Raw genomic sequence first — 24830 nt, 5'->3', positions numbered from 1 at the left:
GATGACTGGCCTTTTCTGTTTATTTGAATAATGTGCATTTTGCTTATACAAATATATTTATAATTTAATAAGACATGAAAGTTGTTCGTTTTTTCAATATATGGTAGAAGGTGACATGAGCTTATTCAGTGTGTCATCACAAAAGTGTGATCTTTCAACATGAAACGTTATGCGTCACCAGGGGGCGCCATATCCAACAAGAAATACCGACGGTAATTCAATAGACGAAGAAGAAAAAGCAGCTAACAGCTGTTAGCTAACYGTTTACGAAGTGAACGACATCAAGAAGGTGTTTTTGTTACAAAGAAAAGACGTAATTTCACAAACATTGATGGTCTGGAGTCACAGAATCATACATCTGTCTGTAACAAGTGGTGAGTATTTTAATAGAAAAATAACAAGTGTCATTGAATGCTGGCTAACATGCTAACCATACTCTTGACAGATTGCAGCTGTTGTTGAATGTTAACTCTAACTCAACTGAGTTTTCTTATATTTCTGTCTGTAATGACCTGAAGATAAATTCATTATCTATTGAAAACACGAGCACTTGAAAAAGCCCGTTTGTCACAACCAGGTTGCAAGAAAGAGAGATCATCATGTCTGTATTTATTTAGCATGATGCAAACTCTGCATACTACTACTAAAGTTGAGCTTGAGTTTCTTAGCTGCATAAATAAGACTGATACGCAGTTAAACGTGCTGTTCAAATCATTACGTAATAACATTAAGGTCAAGATTGAAGATAGTATGTACACGAATGAACAGGATTGTTTTAATTTGTTCAAATCTCACTAGTCGATGAACCCTGGTACAGTCACTTCTGATGTATGTATGGGAGACAAGAATCTGTTAGGTTATGACAAAGTCGAGTAAGTCGTGTAATAAATAAAACACTATTAAATCAAAATTTACTTAATTTTAATGCAATAAATTAATTCTGGGATTACACAAATTTTGTCCTACCAACAGCCATAAAGCAATCTGTTGGAAATAAACATTTATATATGTTATTGAAGTTAAAACATTCTGAGTAAAGAAAACATGCTAGTCTTCTTTCCACAATTGCCTGGTTCCCAATCAAATGTGTGGGACATCTTTGGTCAAAAATGCCATAGATCTGCTGTACCACATCTTATCGGAAGTTTTGGATTTATAATCGTTTCCAGAATTTTAAGGTTGAAAACTGGAGGCAGAGCCTTTAGCTTTCTGACGCCAGGACTGTAGAATCAGCTCAGTGTTTAAATACAAACTCTCTACCTGTTTTTGTTTTATGTATTAAACATAACATGACTTTAACATTTGAATGTCCATTTGTTTAACTGAGTGATCGTTTAATTTTGTTTTGCTCTTCAAGTTATTTTTTTCATATTTTCTTTTACTTTTTATCCATGCACTTTCTTCCAAGAGTTGTCTCTCTGTGGAATCAGTTTTTCACAAATAACACCCATTGCATGCAACCCTTGATGATGCTGTGAAAATGACACCAAATGATTGTGTTGTGAAAGAGCATGCAGGATCTAGCTTGAAGTAGTATTGATCTCCTGCTCCTGTTCACTGCAGAACAATTTGAAATAGAGGCTGTGATGTCATAAAGACCATTTTACCCTTCAATGGAAATTTTAGACAACTTCTCTGCAAATTTGAGCAGCTCACAGACTTGGATTATTTCAGATAAGAGTGCTCCCAAAAATCCGAAGTGCCATCGCTGTGTTTTCCTGTTCTGAAGTACCTGGATTCTGAATATATGTGCTCTAATGTAACAAAAAAGCTTGTATAAATTTGACCCAGCTAGCATGACTCAGTCAGTCGCATGTCAGGTTTATAAATAGAGCGTGCCCAAAGTGTTTGTACCCTGAGCCGCAGGCAGGGAGAGTTCACGTAGTCAAAAGATGTGTTGCGTTGTTTGTGAATCTCAAGTGCCTGGAGCAGCAGAATATGGGCTCAGATGGTGCACGTGATGAGCTTTTTTTAAAAACAATGTGTTCAGAACAGAATTCTGTTATGTGTCTAGGGCTGCAACTAACAATTATTATAATAGTCAATTATTTTTTCTCGAATAATCAGTGAATTGGAAAACAAAACAAAAAGAAACGACATTTTTAATTTTAACCTCTTTATTCCACAATAGAAAATTTGGACTGATATAGCAAATCATACCAAAAGCAGTTTGCCGTTAGAGAACTCCGTTACTATAATATTAAATTGTAATGCATAAATATGTAAATATTTGTCGAATAGCTTTACTAAAAAAATGAATGTACACAAATCTGTCCCCAAATTTGTGCCGTATCCTTGAAAGTCTCTTGAGCTTTGTAAAATGTGTCCTTGAGGGAAGAGTGTAGCCTGAAATAAAAGTGCAAACTATTCTAGTGAAGTCTTTATCTTTGACCATGGACAGTTTCCTGTCAGTGACGATCATCTTAAAAATACTTTCAGTCAAGACAGCTGCTTATTACAATAATTCAATAAATGCCTTGTTTTATTTGCAGTGTTAGCTTAAGGCAAGTGTCTTCACTCAGACATTGTCAGCGAATTAAAGCTAAATCATTAAATTAATACCATCACAAATTGCCCAACAAAACAGATCGATAATAAAATTTGTTGCTGACACTTTTAATAATCAATTTTTATCCATTAGTTGTTGCAGGCCCCATGTGTGTCTGTGAACAGGAAATGGGAGAAACATTTTCCTGCTGTGTTGGATGATTTGTTAAAGAACAGCAAGCTGTCCTGCTGTCAAATCTTTTGATACGTTGTTGCATGAAAGTTAAAATTTACAGTGTTCGATTTCTCTTTGGTTCAAAGCAACAATCAGTTATATTATTAGTGTGTTGATTATTAGTGATATTAGTACTTCTGTGGAAAATGTTTTCAAAGATTTTTGCATGTTTAATATACTGGATTTAAGCTTAACTCGACTCTCTGCTGTCCTTGCGGCGTGCTAACAAAGCTAGCAAGTAAAAGTCATGGCTGTCTCTTGGGGAGCCAGTCACAAACACCACCTAGCGACCCCACCCCAACCCCCCTTTGCCCCATCCAACCACCGCTTAATCAGCTGCCACACCAAACATGAGTAGGGTCATATGGACCCCACAAAGACAGTGCTAGGGTTAARCACTTTTCAGCTTTTTATCATAGAAATTTCTTCAGTTCTGATTGGAATTTTCTGTGAAGACACCTTCAAATCTAGCCTGGTAAAACCCAGCCTTTGCTTCATACAGAGGGTCTGGACTCTCAGCTATTGAGAAGCAATTTCTTGCTGTAGGCGTGGACTCTGTTGAAGTTTAAAACGATCAGATCTGATTTACCCAGTCGCTAATGTTTGGCCGTGAYGTATGCAGTGCGCCAGCTCAACCGTGAAGGAAGCTAAGAAGCTAATTATAAAAATGCGTGCGCTGTAAACAACCATCCACTACTGGGAAGAGAGAAGTACTGAGCCCAACAAAGTGGCGTAAAGGAGTTGGCTGCAGGCTTTGTGAGGCAACTTTAACATAATTTGGAAGCCTTGTCAACACGGACCGACTGGCTTTCATTCACTTCCTCCGCTGCCATTGCACAGAAAATCGACATCGTTCAAAACTCCTCTATCTGTTTGCTGATTGGCCCGGTTAAAATTCTACTGGAGAAATCCTCRTCTATGGGAGAAACCCCAGACTGAGCAGTGAAGGGAAACTTTGTAGGAAGGCAAAGGCCAGGCTACAAATCAGCACATTGTTAAAACCATCTCTTACAGGCTGCACGCTTTGTTTCTAACTCACACAAACTCACCACGTGTTCATAATGAAGCTTTGCCATTAGAAGTGTGGTTGATTAAATCAAACCTTCAACCTCCGGAGCCGTTTTAATGCAGATACATTATTAAGTGACAAAGTAATTTTAATCTTAATCAGTTAGGCTTATTGAGGGGGGAAAAAACTGCACAATTTGTGCTATTCACAATGTCTATGATAACAACCGGGTCACTGTGCATCGGAATTTTTGCGTAAACATGGCTGCCTTGTTTAAATATTTACCACTACATGAGATTATTTTTTTAAACCTGTGACCTTTCACCACAGTTACCAGTCAGACAAATCAATACTTTTAGCACCGTTTATGTAAACAGCCGAACTCTGATGTATCTGCGACACGTTGACAACGACGAGAAAAAACGTCACTGAACACACATCTTTAAGAAATGTTTATATGTCACTATTATCATTTTTTAAGTTATTAGTTGCTTTTTTGTGCAACTTTACACCTATTAATCAAATGAATCAAGATTTAATAAGGACTTTTCATCACCATAAGCTTGATGTTGCAAATGTGCATTTATGTGAAATGTTGCATTTTGCTATCAAACACTGTTAAAAGCCTGCATCACTTCCACAAACAGTTTCTTTAAAATTTTTGAAAGCATGCTATTTTCTACATAGGTTCAAATGCTAGATTTTTATAAAAGCTGAAAATATCCACACATTTGGTATCACCAAAAAAAATGATGGGATCACTTCACCTTAATGATATGCTTCAAGTTTAACAGCTAAAACAAGCAGTTTACCAATAATCTAGTGATTGTCCTGATATGACTTCAGTTTCAGTAACAAACAGCTCCCAGGTTTAAAGAAGTCGTCTGAGTTAGAAGAGTTCTGAAAATTATGACTGTTTTTTTCCCTTCTGCTGACAGTTATATTGCGTTTTTCTTTCTGCCCGTTTTCTTTTACCCACAAGACAGAAGCGATGAACTTCCAGAGCAGTCGGAGGAGAGGGGAAGATGGCGTGGCCGTGGTGATCGACTTCCTGCTGTCTAACGCTCGGCTGGTTCTGGGAGTTGGAGGAGCTGCYCTGCTGGGCATCGCCACGTTGGCGGTGAAACGGGTGAGCGGTTTTGAGCTCGTTAGTACCGCCGCAGTACTTTTTTACACAATATGCAGCGTATCAAGAGGTGTGGAAATAGATAACTCGTTCTAGTCATCAGCCAGCAAAAAGATAAAGAGCCCAGACATCTACCAGTTCTTTGACGTTCTCATCAGTACTCACCGTCTGCAGTGTTCTTCACGTGTCTTGGTATTTATTTTCAATCTATACTGCAGAGATGTGTTGCAGTCTGGAGAGGTCAGAGTCAGATGTGATTGTGGAAAACAGTAATTTAAAGACTTCTCAGGGTGTTGCCATCTATTTAAAGTAGTTTGAACCCACATATGTGCTGCATACATTTGTCCCTCTATGACTTGTTGTTTGTGACAGTGTTTTTTTTTTAAGCTCATAGAGCGAGCCGGCCGTGCAGCAGAAGATGAAAAGGTGGAACAGAAGATGGCAGAGAGCTGGGAAGAGCTGAGTTTAGTTTCTTCTTCTCCGACACTCCTCAGGAAGGGCTTGGAGGGTGTGGTTATGAAGCATGTCACCAAGGCAAACAGACAGCAGAAAGGTTTGGCATTTGATCAATAAACCTGTGATATCATCATGCTGTTTAATTYCCCAACGGACTTAACAGCTGTTCTTCTTTAATCAGACGACCTCTGCCAAAAAGCASAGCCGTCCTCTCCTGAGGTGCAGCCTCAACCTGAGTCCAAGACCAAGAGACAGCGGCTGTGTGTGCTTACTTTGCAGGTAAAGGCTGATACTTCACCTTTGACCTTTCATTTTGGATGAATGTCTTTACTCCTAACAGCTGCTCTGTGGTGCTCATCATGAAGGAATGTCTGAACATATTCTACTGTGTAATAGTCAGTAGATGTATGTTTTATTTTGAAGGATGAAATCCATAAATACGTGGTGCAGCTGACTGACTGTTAAAGTGACAATCTTAAACAACTCATCTTGTTTGCAAACAGTCTGCTGAGAAAACTACAACRTGGCATTCACATGATGTTACTTTGACACGTTCAGTCTGACAGAAATGCCCTTACGGTGCGAGCACAACAGAGAAATATCATCTCTTCAGCAGGACAACAGGATAGTTTATCCTTGTAGAAGTAACTCCTAGAAGCAGCTCCTTGAGGAGGGAAAGAGCTGCAGCCACACCTCACAATGGACTCAGTTCAGCTGGACCCACGTCAGTCTGGCTTCCTTTGCTTTATCAACTGAGACAGGGTTGAAATTGGCCTCTGTCTCTTTAAGAACCTCCTACCATTTCTGACACTCCCACATCAGCATGTCTTCACAGCAATGCTTCATGCTGTTTACAACCTTTTGTGGGAGAAAAGTCCAACCATTTTTGATGAACTGTGTCATCCTTAGGAATCAATAAAGAKGGTGATTTCCTCCTTGGGATCCAAAAATACACCCGCTTTGGATGTTATCATCCATTAAATGGACTTTATTAGCAGTTCTCTGTCCCATAGAATGGCTTCAGACTGTCAGTTGCTTAATATGAGGCACAAAGCCGCTAAGGTTAATTTTAGAGAAAATGACATGGGCTACGATAAAGCTGACTGGACTCTGGCAGATTGTTGCCTTCCAACGTAAATGGCACTGGTTACCCACTAGGGGGCACTGTCGGGACAGTCTGAAGTCATTCTATGGTACTGATAACYGCTCATAACGTCCATTTAATGGACTGATAACATCTGAACCAGCTGCAAAAATACATTTCCTCGATGAAGGAGGACTGGACTGAGAAGTAGTTAGTATTACAAGGCCATCAGACATGCAGTTCCACCAGGTCTGTGTTGGGGAGGCGCAGAGGAGGTGCTTTCTGTGGGGCGGGAGCTTTGCTGCAGACTGAGTTGTGTAAATAGGCGGTGMTTTGTACCAGCAAGCATTTAGGCAGCTCCACGTGGCTACCACAGGAGATTGAAGGATTTCTCAAACATGCATAAATGAGGCAAAACAACACTCTGTTTTTAAGTAGGGAATGACATGATAGCATGATATAAAGCTCAAAAAAGTTAACTTTGCTTAATACCACCCCTTTAAAAACCTGTTTTTAACCCATTTAACCTGCTTTAGGAGCGTCTGGAGCAGTATTATCGCACCAGGGTGGCCCTTGCTCCAAGTGAGGTCCAGCGGGCTCAGGCTCTGGCTCTRGACATCTGCACAGAGATCCAGGGCTTTCTTCACAGCAGTCACCCCGACATGCCTCTGGGAGAAATGAGCCTTGGAGGTTCTCTGMTGGACGACTTGCAGGTACATTTCCCATCACTCGGGCATGTTGTGGTTCCAAGAGGATGTTGCATAAATCCCACCTGAGTTTGGTTTTCCTACGAATGTGTGTGTTTAGGTGGTGAGTGCAGACCATGTGTCTCTGCTGGTGCCTCTGCAGCTGGACCCTTCTTTGTGGCGCCCCATCCCCGGGGAGGAAACGCTGCTCACACACCCTCTGCACTGGATGGTCCGACGGGTCAATCTGGAGTACTTCCCCCGAGGACGCAGTTACTGGGACAGGTACTCGACCCGCAGATTATAAACTGAATCGAGAAGCATTGAAATCTAAAAAAAAAAAAAAATTTCGCATCATTAAAATAAACAAACTCAGACTCAGCTTTTGGTTTAGTTTTACATAAAATCCTGAGTGTAGTTTTATTACTCGTCCTGTGTGTTGTAGGTATCTGGTGGGCGGTTACCTGTCAGCAGAAGCTGTAGTGAACATGTTCACTAAGGCAGTGATGGAAACGGTGAACTGGCTGTCTATCAGCAGCACTTTGGACTGCCTCGTCAGACCTGTGCTGGGAGGTCCGGACCTGAAGATAGAGATCAGGTTTGTGTTTGTTTTTTTGAATTTTGTTTGTGTTTACTTTCATTGTTTTCCCTCAGCTTGTACCACAGCAGTTACACTCTTAAAGTGATCCATGATTAGTTGTAACATTAGACTTTATTTGATAAACATATATTTTAACTGTAAAATGAAGACTGTAAAAATACTGTAGACTTTTTAGTTTTTATAATCTTTAAACTAAAAGTTTAAAAATATGTTACACGGACAGAGCCATTTTATTTACACGCAAAGCATTCTGGATAAATGATGACGTGGATAGGTCCTCAGTGCGGACACGAATTCCATGTCAATATAATAGAATCATAGCACTTACATGTATGGGCGTCATCTATGGTACATGCAGAATGCCGAAGCTGAAGAAAAAAGGGGAGCTGAACTCAGGTCCGTCCTCCCCTTTTATACGGACCGAGGTGAGGCCCACGTCACGTGGGGGCGTGGACTATTGGTCTTCAGAATGCGCGTACGCGCACGGGGGTACCCATCTGCGATAGCCTTAGAGGGCGGAGCTTACACGAAATAGAACCTCAGCTTAGCCTGTTAGCTTTAGCATTAGCCCCAACGCTATCACCATATACTGTACTGTATATGTATTAGCTCAGCGCTACACATTCTCTCGTCACTGAGGTCCTCCATCCACATGACAGAGAGGGGAACACAAAAATGACTCAGCTGTAACTGAAAATATGGATGGAGCACCTCAGCTTAGCTTGTTTGTCGTGCTAGCACTGAGCTAATACATAAAAGGCAATATAGCATTGGCGCTAGCATTATTATTACAGTCTTTATTTTAAAGTTAAAAAAATGTTTATCAAATAAAGTCTAATGTTACAACTAACTGGGGATCCCTTTAACAAGTTATGTTTTAGGTTGTAAAGCTGATGAATTCACTACAAATTAGACTGTTTCCTTTAAAATATTAATGTCAAGTATTGATTTGTTTTGATTTATTGGATGTAGATCTGAATGCTAGTTTTACTTTGATAAATTGCTGCATTGCTGTCTTTTTTAAACACCCTGTCTTTGTGTAATGTTTTAGGCCCGATTGTGAAAAAGAAGGAATGGAGTGCAGCGACCAGCCGCTCTTCGTCTCCATGTTGCCCATTCTGAGCGAGGGAGACGTGGTTCTGACCGCTCAGCCTGAGCTCACCTCTCCCTGGGTGAACGCCTGGCACCTCTCCCTCTACCCCTGGGAGACGCAGCGTTTGGCCCAGTTGGACGCCGCTGACGGCGGCTGCCGCAGACACGCACTCAAAGTCCTCAAGGCGGTGTGCCGACTAAGCCCCGCTCTGCGACCGCTAAAGGCCGCCCCGTTGGCCAATCTCATCCTGCACCTCAGCGACGGTGAGCGCGACTGGTCCGAGAGCAGCCTGGACGTCAGATTCCATCAATGCATCACTGAGCTGATCGGCCACCTCGAACAAGGCGCCTTACACAGTTACTTTAAACCTGCTGTCAATCTGCTGAGCGGCTTGTCGGAGGATCAGGTGGACCAGGTGGGCTTCATGCTCTACTGTGCTGTGTCAGAGCCTGAAATACTGTTCATCTAGGTCTGTGCAGCACGTCACGTTACCCTGACGCGAAGAAGAGAGGGACAGAGATGGAAGACAAATCCAACAAGTTGTAATAGATGTGCCAAGAAAAAGAAGACGTTTTTGAGTGTTTCAGGATGCCTCTGTTCTGCTGGTTCTGCGTTTTATTTTGAGTTCTTGTCTTTTGTTTGTTAATGGTCCTCATTCCTTTTCCCACCTAATTATCTGTCAGTGTGCCATCTGTGTTTTCAACATACTGTTCATTTTGTTCAATTTTGAACCTATGCACAACAGCAGAGACAAACTGCTGAGAAGCACCTCAAAYTGCTGCTCTTACTGTATCGAATGACTCTGATTCTAACTTATTTAATTTATTATACAGAGAGCTTAGATCTCTGTTTAATCCTCTCAGTCCTGCGATTAGTTATTATAAATAATGTGGGCATGTTTCAGGTGCGTTTTTGTGTGGCTGTAAGACATTTTTTGTGTGCGAGTGAATGAACAGAACTACCAATAAAAAAATCAAGTGCTTTTTTTATGCTCTAATGTAATAAATGGGTGTTGGTTTCAGTTAACCAGAAGAAACTAGATGGCTCAAATTAAATAACTTTAATTTTACTAAGAAAAAACATTTGTTTGTATTTGTATTTCTCCTTATTTCCTTGTATTTTTTCCATTATTTTTGTTCTCTTTGCTTTTCTTTTTTGCGTTTGTTGAGATAAAGATTAATTTGCCTACCGTAATGTGTGAACAAATTCAAAGTGATAATAAGGTCAAAGGTTTTACTGATAGACTACATCTTCAAGGCTTTTATTTCAACATTTTGAAAACACATTTTACTTCAATACCACTGTGACAGGCCAGACTCAAATACAGTTTGTTATACTGAGATGTAATATGAGGGAAAGCTTTGAAACTAAATTTCCTGTTTCTTGTCCCTCCCAAAACTCAATAATTAGATTTCAGAGGCCACTTAAGATTAAATAATTTAGTCATAATATAGTTCAAAAAATGATAAATTGAGATTATATAAAATAACGTGAAAAAACATAAGATAAAATAATTTATCATTAATGTAAATATACACAAAGAAATAAAAAATGCAATGCAATTATCTGATTGACACGTATTGATAAATAGTTTTCAACAGGAGGCAGCATTACGTTTGAAAGAGTCAAACCTACTGGAAAATACCATCAGTGAAGATGAATGAAACTTTCACTTCCGGGGTTAGGTTCTGTTGTGTTGGACTCGCGTGTTAAAAAGTTTCCGTCATTTTCAGTCCTTTAAAGGTACGTACGCTTTGTTGTCTCATATGAAGACTGAATGAAATGCATTTGCATTTTTGTTTCACTTCAAATGCTATGTTTCCGGGTGAAATAAGTAAACAATCTTACTGCTTTGAGGAACACAAACGACCCTATCTGGTTTCTCAAAAAGTTTAAAACAGGTTTATTTCAACYGGTGCTGGCTTCAGAAGTAATGCAGTATTAGTATTGGAGACGATGCTTTAATCATGACAGCATGACATTAATCCTCAAACAAAATATAACAAAAAAAAAAACGTGATTTTTCAGTGAGAGCAATTCACAATAAACTACGGAGCCCGCGAGGGGACATGGGGGATATTTTTTTCTTTTTGCGTTCCCTCGCAAAAGTCGTGTTGTACCTGCCGGTTTATTAACAAATTCACCTGCTCAGTGTTCACCGTTAGCGAGTTAGCTTACTGCTTTAATTCAGCTTCAGAATGAAAATATCACACAGCCACTCATGGAAGTATGTCATATGCTAATATTTTAACACAGTGCAGCCACGCAACATCAATGTCAATTTCACAAACTTGTGACATCCTGTTTGGGTAACCGGATATTTCAAAATAAAAGTCTGATTYAATTCAGTTCATATACAAAACAATTTTTTTGCGTGGGAACGCAAAAGTAAAAAAAATCCCCCCATGTCCCCTCGCGGGCTCCATACTAAACGAACCAGTTGTTGCAGGGACTGAAACTGATTTTTTTTGTCACTTTCTCAGAGATTAGTTATGTGCACTGCAGGGAACAGTGAGGCTATAATTATCCTCAGTGATGATGATGAGGAGGAYGACAAAGAAAAGGACTTATCATGCCTCATCGTAGATGTGAATGATCATGGGAAGAGTCCTGGTAACCACACTTTTGATCTGACATCTCTGCTATTTGTGCAAGTGTACTGAAGTTATTAACACCTGTTTGTGTTTCAGACCGTCTCCCAGCCTCAAGTGTTCCGGACGAAGACCTGGTTGTAACGTTCTCCCGTCGTGCTGACGTGCTGCCTCATGCTCGTCACGACTGTCCCGTGCACCCATTCGTGTAAGAAGCTGATCGCAGYGCCAAGCGAGTTACTTCGACATCAYGACGTGTCTGAAAATACAAAAAATACACACTGCTACTTTTCTGTCGTCCTCAGGGCTACAGAACATGAGACCGGACGKCCGTTGGCCAATAATGAACTCTTTTGTGAGCAGTGCTTCTGTTTCGTCTGTGACAAACTGGCGTCACAGGTGTGTTTATTGTGTCCGTCTTCCTAAATTAAAGACGTATTGTAATTCTCTGTTGCTTTACCACTTCATTTGGGATGTCCATCCATCCATCCATCCATCCATCCATCCATCCATTTTCTTCCGCCTATCCGGGGTCGGGTCGCGGGGGCAGCAGCTTCAGAAGGGAGGCCCAGACCTCCCTCTCCCCAGCCACTTCTTCCAGCTCCTCCGGGGGAACTCCAAGGCGTTCCCAGGCCAGCCGAGAGACATAGTCCCTCCAGCGTGTCCTGGGTCTTCCTCGGGGCCTCCTCCCGGTGGGACGTGCCCGGAACACCTCACCAGGGAGGCGTCCAGGAGGCATCCTTACCAGATGCCCGAGCCACCTCAACTGGCTCCTCTCGACGTGGAGGAGCAGCGGCTCTACTCTGAGTCCCTCCCSGATGACCATTTGGGATGTGTACACACAAAATCCATCTGAGCCAAATCGGTCTCATCCAACATGTACTTTTGTTCTGGTATAAAGAGAAATGTTAGCTCAAAGATACTATAGTTGTTACGAACATACGTACCCTGAGCTTATGTCTAAAAACGTTTGCCTCTTCAATAAGCACATGCCTTGTAAACCCAGCTAAATATTTTAGAGATGCGTCACATTTCTCTCAGGAATTTATAAGTTATTTTATTATTTGTGGGGGGGGGGGGGGTTTCACCACTTGTTKGCACCACAGCAGGTCTAAAAWGTATTTTAAATAGAGTCTAAGGAGGTCTTATTGTTGACTTTCTTATTTTTCACTGAGAAGTAGTGATGTGTGTTGTTTTGTCRTGTTGATTTTTCAGTGTGTTGTGTGGTGTCATAGCGGAGTGTGTCACTGCAACAGCCACATAAGGAGCAACTTCTGGAGACAAGTGCGAAATGTTCACCTGCTGGGTGATCTGGCAGCGTTCAACCTGGCTCTGAGCGAGATAGACTCTCATCTCCGTCACGCAGGTACAGCTTTCACCTTCACGGTTAAAGAGGTTAAGTTCGCTGGTCGGTGATCTGCTTTACTCAGGACCACGTTTGTTCCTTTCTTTTCAGCCACCATGCTGCAGAACTTCAAAGAKCAACTTTCTAAACTCTTCTCATCCTATAGTTTGACAAACAACCAGAAGTCAGACCAGAGCCGACTTGTCCAAGAGTGAGTCATTGTGATTCGTTTTATTTATCGTTTTATCAGTGCTTTTTAACAAACGGGAACAGCGTTCCTGCAGATCCTTTAAAAAGTTTTAAAAGGCATTGAATTCATCAATCCAAAAATAAGGCCTTAATTAGCCTTAAAATGTCTTAAATCGATCTTTCAGAAACCTTAAAAATGTTAACACATTGTAAGTAGGATGATTGTAATTCATCTCAAATATTAAAATAATTGGTAACATTTTTTTAATATTTACATGCAGACGTTCTCCTTTGACATCACTTCCTGTTGCTTAGATGCAAATATCTCAACAACCGTCCATCTGAGCAGTGTGACATTTGTTTTGTAATATGTTAATAATGTTGTCATTTCAAAAATGCATTAACTGTTCTTAAAAATTTTGATGTCACAGGCACTTTAAGGTTTCACCTACAGCAAATTGGGGTTAAAATCCCACTGTGAGTCCTAAAACTCTAAATGTTGGGTCTTTAAACCGACCACTAAGAATCAAACCCCAAAACACGTTGCGACAAAGATTAGTTCACCCCAAAGATCCAGTTTCCCTACAAAAACAGAGTAATATAGTATATGCTGTTAAGTGTCAGGAGGACTGTGATCAGTCATACATCGGGGAAACAAAACAGCCACTGTTCAAAAGAATGAGCCAGCACAGACRAGCTACWTYRTCRGGTCAGRACTCTGCAGTTTACACTCATCTACAGGCCAGCGGTCACTCTTTCAGGGATGAAGATGTTCTCATACTTGATAGAGAGGAACGTTGATTTGAGAGAGGAGTGAAGGAAGCCATCTTTGTGAAGAAAAACATCCACCATTAAACCGAGGTGGAGGCCTTCGTGTCCAGTTGTCCTCCTCCTACAATGCTGTTATTGCAAGTGTGACTCAGCCCCCTGTGAGCAAAGGGTGTGAATCAGGGCCCCAACGATAACCAACACAAAGAGGGAAAATAACAAAAACAAGGGGACTTTGAGCCCCGCCTGCATTCACTACATACACATGACACAACACCTAAGAACCACAGCCAATAAGTCAGGTGACGGGGCACATGACCCTCTATGAACAATAGAGCTAATCAAGCCTATTGTTAAGCGATGGCCCTCTTTTGCATTTGACTGACATCTTTGTCCACCATGTGGAGGCAGTGCTTATAAGGCTGAGTTCACCTGAAACTCATCAGACTGAGGAAGTCTCTTGGACAAGAGATGAAACGTTTCACTAAAGAAGAACCCATCCAGAGGACCTACTTATTTTTTCTTTTTGATTTTTTTCTACCTGAATTACTGAGATGCATCAGGACAGACTACTAAGAATGTTTTTTTGTTTTTTGCTATATTTGACGAAAAAGCCGTTAGATCTGGATAAAGGAAGTTGATCTATTATCAATATTTGAATTCTTCAACCAAAAATACTTTGATTCATGTGTTTCTGCTACAGTTTTATTAATTTATTTTTTGTCATTTTTGTGTTTATAATGAAATTGGTCTTAATTTTAATTTCAGTTGGCATTAAAATGTCTTTAAAAGTCTTAAACTGAACTTGCTTTAAACTGTAGGAACCCTGGGGAATGATTTGGAGTATCTGATGTAATGATGGACGGCTGAGGCATTGCATCGGTTACAAAATAAAACACGTTCTGTACAAACCTATTGTAAACAGCTGATCAGAAAATGGTTCAGAAATGTGAAAAAAAAGAAAAGTGATTTTTTATTTATTTTCCCCCTCCAGTTACACGTCTGTGTTTGAGTTTGTGTCGTCGTTCCTGAACGAAGCAGATGAGCAGGACTGCAAAGCAGCAGCCATCATGCATCTCGGAGCTGCCAAGCAATTCATCACACATTTCCAAGTATTGAGGTACATGGAGACGTAGCACCTACTTCTAGATTAGGTTCAAACTTCAAATTCACATTTTATTAATTCACATCATAAAAATGTTTTTTATGCAGACCTACAGGATCATCCCCAACATCTGAAGTGTCTGCAGCTAAGATGATGCTACTGCAGAGGTGAAAGCCCTCACAGACTCCCAGTTTATGTCAAATCATTGCCCTTTTCTTGAAGATATTTATTTTATTTTTCACGTTTTTGTTTTCAGAGTAATCAAAACAGTCCAGAAGCTTATAGTGATGGCTGATCTTCAACCAGAGTTTATTAAAAAGCTGCAGGATTTTTACCAGAAACAAATTTTTTTCCCAGTTGAATTGAGGAGACTAAGGAACAGGTGTTTGCCGATTATTTTCACTTTTTTTTCAGTTTCATATTAAAACCGTTTGTATACTTTGAGCTCAGATCTGTGTTGATGTTTTCCCAGCCTTCAGATTCGTCTCTGGGACGACATCCTGCTGGTGTCGGTGCTGAGGGGACAGAACGTGACGGGCGACCGGAGGTTCCGAGGAAGGAAGGACGTCCTGGTTGAACAGATTTCTGTGGTTCTACTAAGAACTGAGCTCCTTCAGCGTCGGCGCAGGTTCATATGTTTACACGCATGCTCAAGCTTCTTTGTGTGTCCTTAAAGCAGCAACCTGCCATGAAGTGACTGGAAACAAACGTGTTCTAATGTTTTACAGATACAGAGAACTGTGTCGATATCTGCGAGCCGTCCAGACGGACAGTTTCACACTGTGAGTAAAAAAAAGCTGCTATTTGTTAGTTTTTTTATTGTTAATGTTAAATTTCAACATATTGCACGACAACTTTGCTTAGAGCTAGCTGTTAGTTTTTTTTAGCATAATTTCGCATGAACCACTGGACATAGCTTTTCTTGATTGTTTCTGAAAGCAGCCTTCATACTCTCAGAACTCTACACACAAATTCAAAACCACACACACACACAATGGGCAAAACCCCTTAACTTTTAAATTTTGAATTACAGCGTGTTCCTTGTGAAAGCAACAGATATTCTTCATAAAAAATGTGCCAAAATGCAGAGAATTCTGTGTAGTGTTTAAAAAAACGCTACACAATTTAGAACTGCAGGAGTTGTGCTTGTGGCTCAGCAGAATGTTTAAGGGAGTTGGTGCTTAAGTTGCATGTTGTGGTCATTGATTACCAGAAAATATGTGTAAACAATAGAGAAGTCAGCTCAGGTCAACATGGTTGCTGCAGCTAACAAAACGTTAATACACTGCCTGGCCAAAAAAATGTCTCCACCTGGATTTAACTAAGTGCTATGATGTGCAGTTGGTCAGGTTCAGGTTCAGCAACAGTCTGTGCTCAAAGAATGAGGTCAGCTGAATATWCTGAATGACCAGGTTATTCCATCAATGGATTGTTTCTTCCCTGATGRCACGGCCATATTGCAAGATGGCAATGCCAGGATTAGGCATGGGACGGTATGAAATTATGACGTTTTGATAACCTTGGGCAAAAATATCATGGTTTCGCATTATTACAGTATTATGATTACAGCTCTAAAAATTTTGTGTTGAAATTTGTATTTCAAAACAAAAAAAAACTTTTCTATTATCATATTCAACTTTATCTTTGGAAGCTGTTTTTAAGTCTTTTTTATTGAACTAATGTATCACGTTGGGAGTTTTTATTGTGTTTTAAATTTCAAAAGGGTTTTTGATGTAAAGATATAATTATGCACACAGAAACAAGAAATCACAAGTATGAATGCGTTTTTATGAACCGTMTGTTCAGCTAACAAGCTGCTCGGAGGCATTCAGTTTTATCACCCTTCACTTAAAACTTATCAAATGCACAATCCAACAACTCAGTTTTGCAGACAAGCTGTGATCAGCGCATTAAGCCACAGCAACATGGTGACATGYTTCGCAATCTRATGCTAAAGTTAGCTCGTTCATTTCAAGAGAGCATAACTTTACCTGGAGCTGCGATCATGTTAGATGTGTTGCCTCCACTGTCCACATTGCCGTCATCTTTACGGCATCCTAAGTATTTTCAAGTAGCTGGCGTTATTATTTTAGACAGGGAAAAAGTTTGGGGAACTCTGTTCTTCAGCCACCACACAACCCCCGCAGAGCTGCGAGTGCCGACAGGCAGTCTGCTATGGGAGTGCACGGGGGGAAAGTCTGCAGCGGCACAGACCAGAGGAAAAATAAACAAAAAACACTTTCCGTTCTGCCATACCRTAGGCACGGTTTGACAGAAAATTTTAGTGGTTTTGAAACTGTGACTTTTTCATATCAACAGTATACCTTGAAACCGGTATTTGGCCCATGCCTAGCCAGGATTCATCGGGCTGGAATTGTGAAMGAGTGGTTCAGGGAGCATGAGACATCATTTTCACACATGGATTTTCTCCACAGAGTCCATTAAGAATCTTTGGGAAGTGCTGGAGAAAATCAGACTCTACCATCATCGATGCAAGATCTTAGTGAAAAACKAATGCAACACTGGATGGAAATAAATCTTGTCACATTGCAGAAGCTTATTGAAACAATGCAACAGTGAATGCGTGCCGTATTCAAAGCTAAAGGTGGTCCAACCAAATATTAAAATAAATATGTGTGACCCTTTTTTTGGCCAGAGATTGTATAATTTACTACACTAGAATTTGGTTTTGTAGTAGCTGATGGTCACTCACAAAACTTACTACAAGGTTTACAAAACTGCACAGGATTTGCACATAAAGATTTACTGTTTTTCTTGGTTGGTTTCTTAAAGAAACTGGAGATTAGCATACCCATCTTAGCTTCATTTGTAAACAATTCTCTGTAACACATGCCTGCTTGTCTATAACTGTATTTCCACACATTCTTCAATGATGTGTCTAATGCTGTAAGTGTCCTTGGGTGTCCTGAAAGGCRCTTTTCAAATAAAAKTATTATTATTATTATTATTAATAATAATAATAATAATAATAATAATAATAATAAGTCCGAGGTAGAGGATTCTGAGGAAGAGGAGTCTGTGTGTGAGGTGGAGGTGTATTTGGAAGGACTCAAGATTCAGAAGAAATTCAGGCAGCTTTTTAGTGTAATTTGGTTTTACTTTGGTTTACGTTGACAGTAATTTCAGCCACAGTTTGAAAAAAAATCAACATGGAATCAATAAATTTGCAWCAAAGCTTTTCTGATTCCGGATCCAATTCTTTGCAAGAAGGAGGCTTTGACCCAGTCTGTGCAGAAAGATAACAATCGACATGAAAGAGATGCAGTGGGCTACAAAGACAAGCAATGGTGCACCGAGGGTCGTATTTCGGTGTCCATTGACAGATTAGAACAGCTCAGACACTTGGAAGCAACTTGTGTTTTTTGGAGGCAATAATTACTTTTGTTTCATATAGTATTTTAAATGTTTTGGCACATTTAGAGGCTTTTGCAAATGAAATGTCACTTAGACCATCACTGTTTAGGCCTCTGTGTTCACTGAGTTGACAATCAACAACAAAAAAAGATTGCTTTCTTTTTTTCTTGTCCAATAGCTTCCAGCGGGTGCAGGACCTCGTCCCTTATTTCATGTGCTTAAACGGGGACTTCATGTCCGCTYTGATAAACCTCTTCTCTTCAACCGTTGCCCCCGCCTCCCGCTTGACYCCGCAGCTCTTCCTCTTTTACCTCCGGGTGTTTAAAACGGCGAYGGCACCAAAGATGGTGGTCAGTGAGCCCGAGCAGCTGTGCTGTTCTGATGCATCATGGGAGCCGATAAAAGGTCAGGCAGATCGATTTGTTTTAATCTCCTGAATGTGAGAACCTTAATTTTTATAGTTCTCTCTCCCTCTCTCGCTCTCTCTCTCTCGCTGTAGATAGGGTGCCACTGAAGTGTACTGAGCTGGTTAAGTTTGCTCTCAAGGCTCAGAGGTTTTCCTCGTCAGTCTATGCCGACGTAAGTTTGAAACTCCTGTTTTTCTCCTGTCGTTGAGCTTTGAACCAGAAACTTTGCAAACAGCTCGATGCATGCCTTTAAGACGGGGATGTCCAAAGTGTGGTCCTGGGGCAATTTGTGGCCCCTGAACTGATTTTGTGTGGCCCCTGACTTCAGTTCAAGAATTATACTAATTTGTTTACAAATCTGTCCCCCAGGAACAGGTGTTTGATGTAGATGGAGACTTTCTATTTATTATCAGGGCAAATTTATCACAAAGTAAAATCTTATAATAAAAAATATATTGGCAACAATACCAATTATTTATCTTTATAAAACCAGACTCGTAGCTTTAGTGACTTCTACTCAAAAGCTGATTTTGCTGCACTCCAATCTGCTTTTAATTAGTCTATTAAATTCGTCTGAATACAGGAAGCATTTACAATGAAAGAGTGACTTAAATCCTGATTTTATCGATTAGAATTGACTAAATTGGGTTGTTTATTCCCCGAATGAAACAGAAAATTGCTACTTTTCTTTCAATAAGGAAAATCCTGCAAAACACTTTTGGAGTTCTGGATCTTGATTAATTTACACATCCATTTCCAACAATAAATCTGGCTACTCTATTTGTTTAGTTAAAATATTGTTGAGCAGGTAATGAAAAAAAAATTTTGCCCTTCAAGTCCTTCTGATTTTATGATTTTGGCCCATGTGACAAAATGTTTGGACACCCCTGCTTTAAGACAGTTTTTTTAAATCTGAATATTTTTAAAGCTGTGATTGAATTGCTTCACATTTACTCTCATCCAGTCTCAGTGTTGGAGCAGTTTGCTCGAAATCGTCAACTCTCCTCGTGACTCCACCGTTCTGCCTGCGCCCAGTCCACAGTTTTTACAGGTGCGTTTTTATTCCATAACAGATTTTGAGTTTCATCGTTTTTCAGCTTTGTGGGRTTTTATTTATTTGTTAATCAAGTCATTTCTATCCCCTGCGGTTAAAGGAAGCTCGACGGCACGTAAACGCTCTACTGCTGGATCGGCAGGATTCCAACCTGCAGATCCCTCGAACTTTCCTGGAGGTCAGTGTGTAAAAATGTACACGTCAGAGTTCAAACTGGTGTGCAGTGTTGTGCAAAAGTTTTAAAGTACTGCACAATATCACCTGGTTAGGCTAAGGTTTGCCTGTGTTTGTGTTAGCAAAATATTTCATAAACTGTGAGACCGTCTGACTCTTTGGAAAGGAAACGTAAAATGAAGGATGACTTGAGATTTTCACCAGGAGTGGTTATAGACTAATCGACTGTACGTACATGTGTTGTTTTGTTTTCAGGTGTACCCTGATCAGGCCTTGCTGCTATTGGTAACGGGAGCTCTAGGTCTGAGAATCATTTATGCGTCTCTGAGACCAGCTCTACCTGTGCTCAACACATTTAAGGTAACTTCCCGCTTGTTTTTTTGTTTTGTTTTGTTTTGTTTTGTTTTTACATTAGAAAAGTGTTGTGTCCCTTTATTCAGTCATTTCTTCTGATTTTATTAAACGTGCAATTTTGTGTCATTGATTCATCCACAGCTTCACAAAAAACTGATGTGCAAAATTCATAAAACCATATTTTATTCAAGGTAATATAAGAATTTTAAACTAATTGAAGAAACTGTACCATTTGTAAACAAAGGGTAATTTATAATTTTATTACATTTCATCAGAGTTGTAAATTAACGAAGTACAAATACTTTGTTACTGTACTTAAGTAGAATCTTTAGCTATCTGTACTTTACAGCCTGCTTTTTACTTCTACTTATTACATTTTCACACAATTATCTGTACTTGCTCCCCAATACATTTTTTTAAAAAAGGCAAGAAATAAAAATTAATTACTTTTATTTTGTTTTTGCTTGTTTTCATTCCAGCTTATTGTAAAAAATAAATCCTATCCAAATAAATTGTGCCTCCTAGAGTGAATTTAATTGTGGTTGAATGAGAAGAATAAATATATAAAATTCTGATACTGTATTAGTTTGTACACAAACAAATCATGTCACACTCCAGTGGGACATGGCAGACATATGTAGCCTAGTATAAGCACTTTGTTTGTTTGTTTGGGAGGTCACCTCCTAATAAATGTCATTACTGAAAATCTAACTGCTCATTTTAAATCAATACTTTTATTTTTATTACTTAAAGTACAAAAATTATCAGATACTTTAAGACTTTTACTCAAGTAATATTCCTAAAGGAGACTTTAACTTTTACCAAAGTAATTTTTTGGTAAGATACTTGTACTTTTACTCAAGTATCACTTTGTCGTACTTTATACAACACTGCATTTCATGACCTCTGAAACTGAGGACACCAGCTGCTTCACAGCTTTCTAAAACCTGTGCATACTTTTCTGCATTGATGGTGCCTTTCCACTTGTGTAGGCTACTCATTCCATAGGCACTAATGCACCCCCATACCATCAGCGAGCCAGGATTTTTGAACTGTGCGCCGGTAACAGTCTTGATGGTGCATATCCTCTTTATTAGAAGTCGTGGTTTCCAAAATGCTATATTTTGGTTCATCTAAGCACAGAACAGTTTCCCACTTTGTCTCAGTCCATTTTAAATGAAAATTATTGTCCCAGAGAAGTGTTCACATATATGGCTTTATTTTTGGATGATAGAGCTTTAATCAGCCTTTGTGAACTGTGAAGATCACGTCAATTTAAACCATTTTACTCTGTGCAAAGGTCCTGTCGATGTCTGATATTCAAAATAAATGGATGAAATTTGACTTTCTTGCAATTTCTATAATACTTTTTAAAGTTAGTAACAAAATCTGCAAATACTTTGTTTACCACTCTGTCATTTCCAGGCAGAAAGGTTTTAATAACTTTTATGACTGTTTTAAATTTTTTGGTCAAATATCTGGGGGTGAGGGGTGGAGAAATCGTACCATTCATTAAAGTGATTAAATGAGCTCTGAAGTTAAAAACAAGATTTTAAAGTTAAGATTTGTGTGTGTGTTTTGCAGGAGAACCTGTGGGCCTTTCAGTGGCTGTGTGAGAATCTGTCTTCAAGTGAAGAACGGTTCAACTCCTTCATTCAGGATATCACACAGGAGGCCAAAAACACAACAGGTGTGCGGGCATCTGAACACTCAGCAACCTGTTAGCTGTGCTGAATTTATAATTGGATATTTCTTTTTCACATTTCTGTTTGACCTAAAAATTAAAAAAAAGGAGTTAAATTCTACAACCAGAACGATGCGATTTGTGCGACAGATTTTGTGTATCCATGTTGAACCATAAAGCAGTAAAGAAACCGTGAGTCAACCTCATGATGACAGCTTGTGATCCGTTAGAGCAGGGGTTCCCAAACTTTTCCATGCCGTTAAATAATGATTGACAGAAAAACACATTTGATTTTATGATGATTTAAAACATGTATTTTATTTATTTATTTATTTATTTGCATTAGAGCACTCATAAACTTTGGCCCCAGTTACCTGCAGTGACTAAATGTTTTAAATCCTTTTAATATTTTAGGAGGCACCAAATGATCAGCTGTGAGCTCATGGGGCTACTGCTGGTTGGGGAACCTGCGATCACATGACCTCTTTTTGTTGCTTTATCAGATATAACCCACAACGAGTTATAGTTCATTATAAATCCAGCTCATTGAGAACAGGCAGTCTTAATGAACTGCTGTAGGTTTTATTTTTCTAACAAGTTCAAAAAAATAGAAGTTAGCTCTGAAGTTCTGGTTTGTTTCTAGAATCCCAAGTGATGATTTTTAACTCTTTTTTTTTTTTTTAAACTACTGCAGGAATTCAACTGGATATTACACTGGACCCTTTCCATGTGAAGCTGCCCCCACAGACTGAAGCTCAAGTCCCACAGCTCCCAGCAGCTTCCTCCTCTCCGCAAACTGCACACAGCTGAGCGCTGCACAATGCTGTCATGTTTCATATTTGTCACGCCGTCTTTTCACACGTGGCAGGAATGAGTGTCATGTGATGAGCGAACGCTGCTAAAAAAACAACAAATGTGGTCATTCTGATTTTAGCACAGATTTTACACCTTCTGTACTTCTAATCTGACATCTTTCCGTTCAGATTCTGCATTTGTTATTCTCCCTGTCATGGACTTGTGACCTGTCCAGGGTGTACCCTGCACCTCGCACTGTGACTGCTGGATATGGGCACCAGTGACCCCTGTGACCCTGAAAGGAATAAACAGGTATAGATAATGGATGGATGGTTATTCTGTGTGAGCGATTAAAGCCACAGCTCAGCTCTTTTGAGGCGTGGCCATGTGTCTTACCAGATAGTCAATGACTTTTTGAATGACCTTTGTTTTAGGTTTTTTTTCTGTTTTTTTCTCTCTGACCAGATTGAGTTTATGGTCTGAGGCAGCCCTCATGCAGACTAGCCATTAGCTCATCTATCCGGTCAGAATGATGTTTCATTTCTTTAAACTGTGTCCCATCCAAAGAGCCACCTACAAGCCAATAGTTAACCCTCTCCCTCTGAAATATGTTTGTTTGACTTTCTTTAAAATAAATTTTGTAAACACTGTATTCAATTTTATACATTGTAGCATTGCCTTTTGAAATCCTTTGGTTGAATAAAAGAGATTAGAAATAAGTGTGATTTGGTGAATTGCTGCTTTATTTATTACTATAAAGAACTTCTCAATAACTGTTCAAAACAATAATAATAATAATTAGCAAGTGCAGCATTTGTTTTTCTGATTTTTACACAACTGCAGTTTATTTGCTTTCATTTTTTTAGGTGTTAGACTTTTTTTTTTTTTAATTGCCACATGAATGATGCTGCAGCTGTGGGACATGGTAAAGTTCTCAGGGCCATTAATGTGTAAATTAAACATATTTTACTAAACTAGAAAGAAGAGGAATTTTTTTTTGTAAAGTATAAAAGCTGCACAGTGTGTCTTGTTTAGTTTTGTCAGAAATGAACAAATAGCTGCAGGTTTTATTTATGTCTTACAAAAGCGTGCTTTGAATTCACAAAAGTTGGTTAGGAATTTGGAGTCTGTTTATGTTTTCCAAAAATGCCGATACCACAACCTGTGTGTGTCCATGGCGTCACGYTGAGGTCGAGCCCTGCTGTGATCTTTTTCACAAGAAGGATCACAGAAAACAGTAACTGACTTGGAACAGCCTGTCGACCTTTGACTTTTTCCAAAAAGCTCACTCCTGTCAGCCCTCCGTTCACTTTCACTGACCCGGCAGAAATGCTTCAAATATCAGCAATGTTGCTGTTTCATTTGCAACTTCCCTTGACTTCAGAGATTTGGTCTGTTTTTCTCCTCTGTAGGCAGATTTTTCTAGGGCATGTGGTAACATTTTATACAGTAGTGACGCCACATACATTTGGGAGTTTTCTCTGAAATTGATGTAATATTCAGCTTCTAAGTCACCTATGTATCAGGTAATCCCAATTCAGCTATCAGACTTACATCATGGCTTTTCATGGAACAAAWGTCACTCAAGTCAGGTGCTAAAATTTTGGATTCCTTTAAAGAGATGTTTTCGTCATGGCAGACGAGGCTTATTGTTGAAATTCCAGTTTGACTTTTCTGTCAACTGTATTCAGTCTGTGTTCCGTTAGATTTAAGACATGAAAATCGTGCAACGTTGAGGCATTTTGAAACACATCGGTCTCTAACAAAACCTTTTGATGTTCGAGTTATGAGCAAATGACTCGCTGTTATACAGGTTGTAGCAAACACGTGGTTGGGCTGGTTTTCGGTGTTTTCTGCAAAAAACGCTTTGCAAAAGCAGCCATCAGATCAGAYGCAAACATTTCTGCCAGCAGAGATTGTGACAAAGACCTTTTCCAAAGGATTGTAAAGGATGTGGGTGATGAATGCTGTGTCTAATTTGCAAAAGTGTTTTTTTTTTTTCAGATTTTCTAAGTAACCAAACTTGTAAAACACCACCTATACCACCAGTTGTCAGAAAACTGCTCCAAGGAGGGCGTTCAACACGGGCGAAGAACCTGTTTTTCAGTGATCGTGACTTCAGATGTCGTGCTGCAGACTGTAGAAATTGAAAGTTGGAATGTGTCGTATACRAGAGCAYGTGACGACAAAAGTTGGAATCTTTACACAAGAA

The 24830-nt window shown here is 39.6% G+C and overlaps 2 protein-coding genes across 2 annotated transcripts; both read left to right on the top strand.

The window, feature by feature from the left end:
- The first annotated feature begins 211 nt into the window (after window positions 1-211).
- mief2 (mitochondrial elongation factor 2) lies at window positions 212-9857 on the top strand. The gene is made up of 8 exons (XM_014011377.1): window positions 212-374; window positions 4714-4860; window positions 5245-5410; window positions 5495-5592; window positions 6934-7110; window positions 7205-7368; window positions 7529-7681; window positions 8736-9857. Exons 2-8 carry the CDS (start codon window positions 4723-4725, stop codon window positions 9244-9246), a joined length of 1407 nt encoding a protein of 468 aa, XP_013866831.1. The 5' UTR covers window positions 212-374; window positions 4714-4722; the 3' UTR covers window positions 9247-9857.
- Window positions 9858-10407: 550 nt separating this feature from the next.
- zgc:112980 (uncharacterized) lies at window positions 10408-23338 on the top strand. The gene is made up of 18 exons (XM_014011376.1): window positions 10408-10520; window positions 11261-11390; window positions 11468-11576; window positions 11674-11767; window positions 12584-12734; window positions 12825-12924; window positions 14665-14790; window positions 14883-14942; window positions 15032-15157; window positions 15248-15403; window positions 15504-15557; window positions 18329-18555; window positions 18650-18729; window positions 19522-19608; window positions 19712-19789; window positions 20041-20145; window positions 21724-21829; window positions 22518-23338. Exons 2-18 carry the CDS (start codon window positions 11270-11272, stop codon window positions 22631-22633), a joined length of 1896 nt encoding a protein of 631 aa, XP_013866830.1. The 5' UTR covers window positions 10408-10520; window positions 11261-11269; the 3' UTR covers window positions 22634-23338.
- The last annotated feature ends 1492 nt before the right edge of the window (window positions 23339-24830 follow it).

The sequence above is a fragment of the Austrofundulus limnaeus genome, unplaced genomic scaffold (genome assembly GCF_001266775.1).
Source record: "Austrofundulus limnaeus strain Quisiro unplaced genomic scaffold, Austrofundulus_limnaeus-1.0 Scaffold80, whole genome shotgun sequence".
Lineage (NCBI taxonomy): Eukaryota > Metazoa > Chordata > Actinopteri > Cyprinodontiformes > Rivulidae > Austrofundulus > Austrofundulus limnaeus.
Note: the sequence above shows the minus strand (reverse complement) of the source record. Positions and strands in the feature narration are given on the sequence as shown.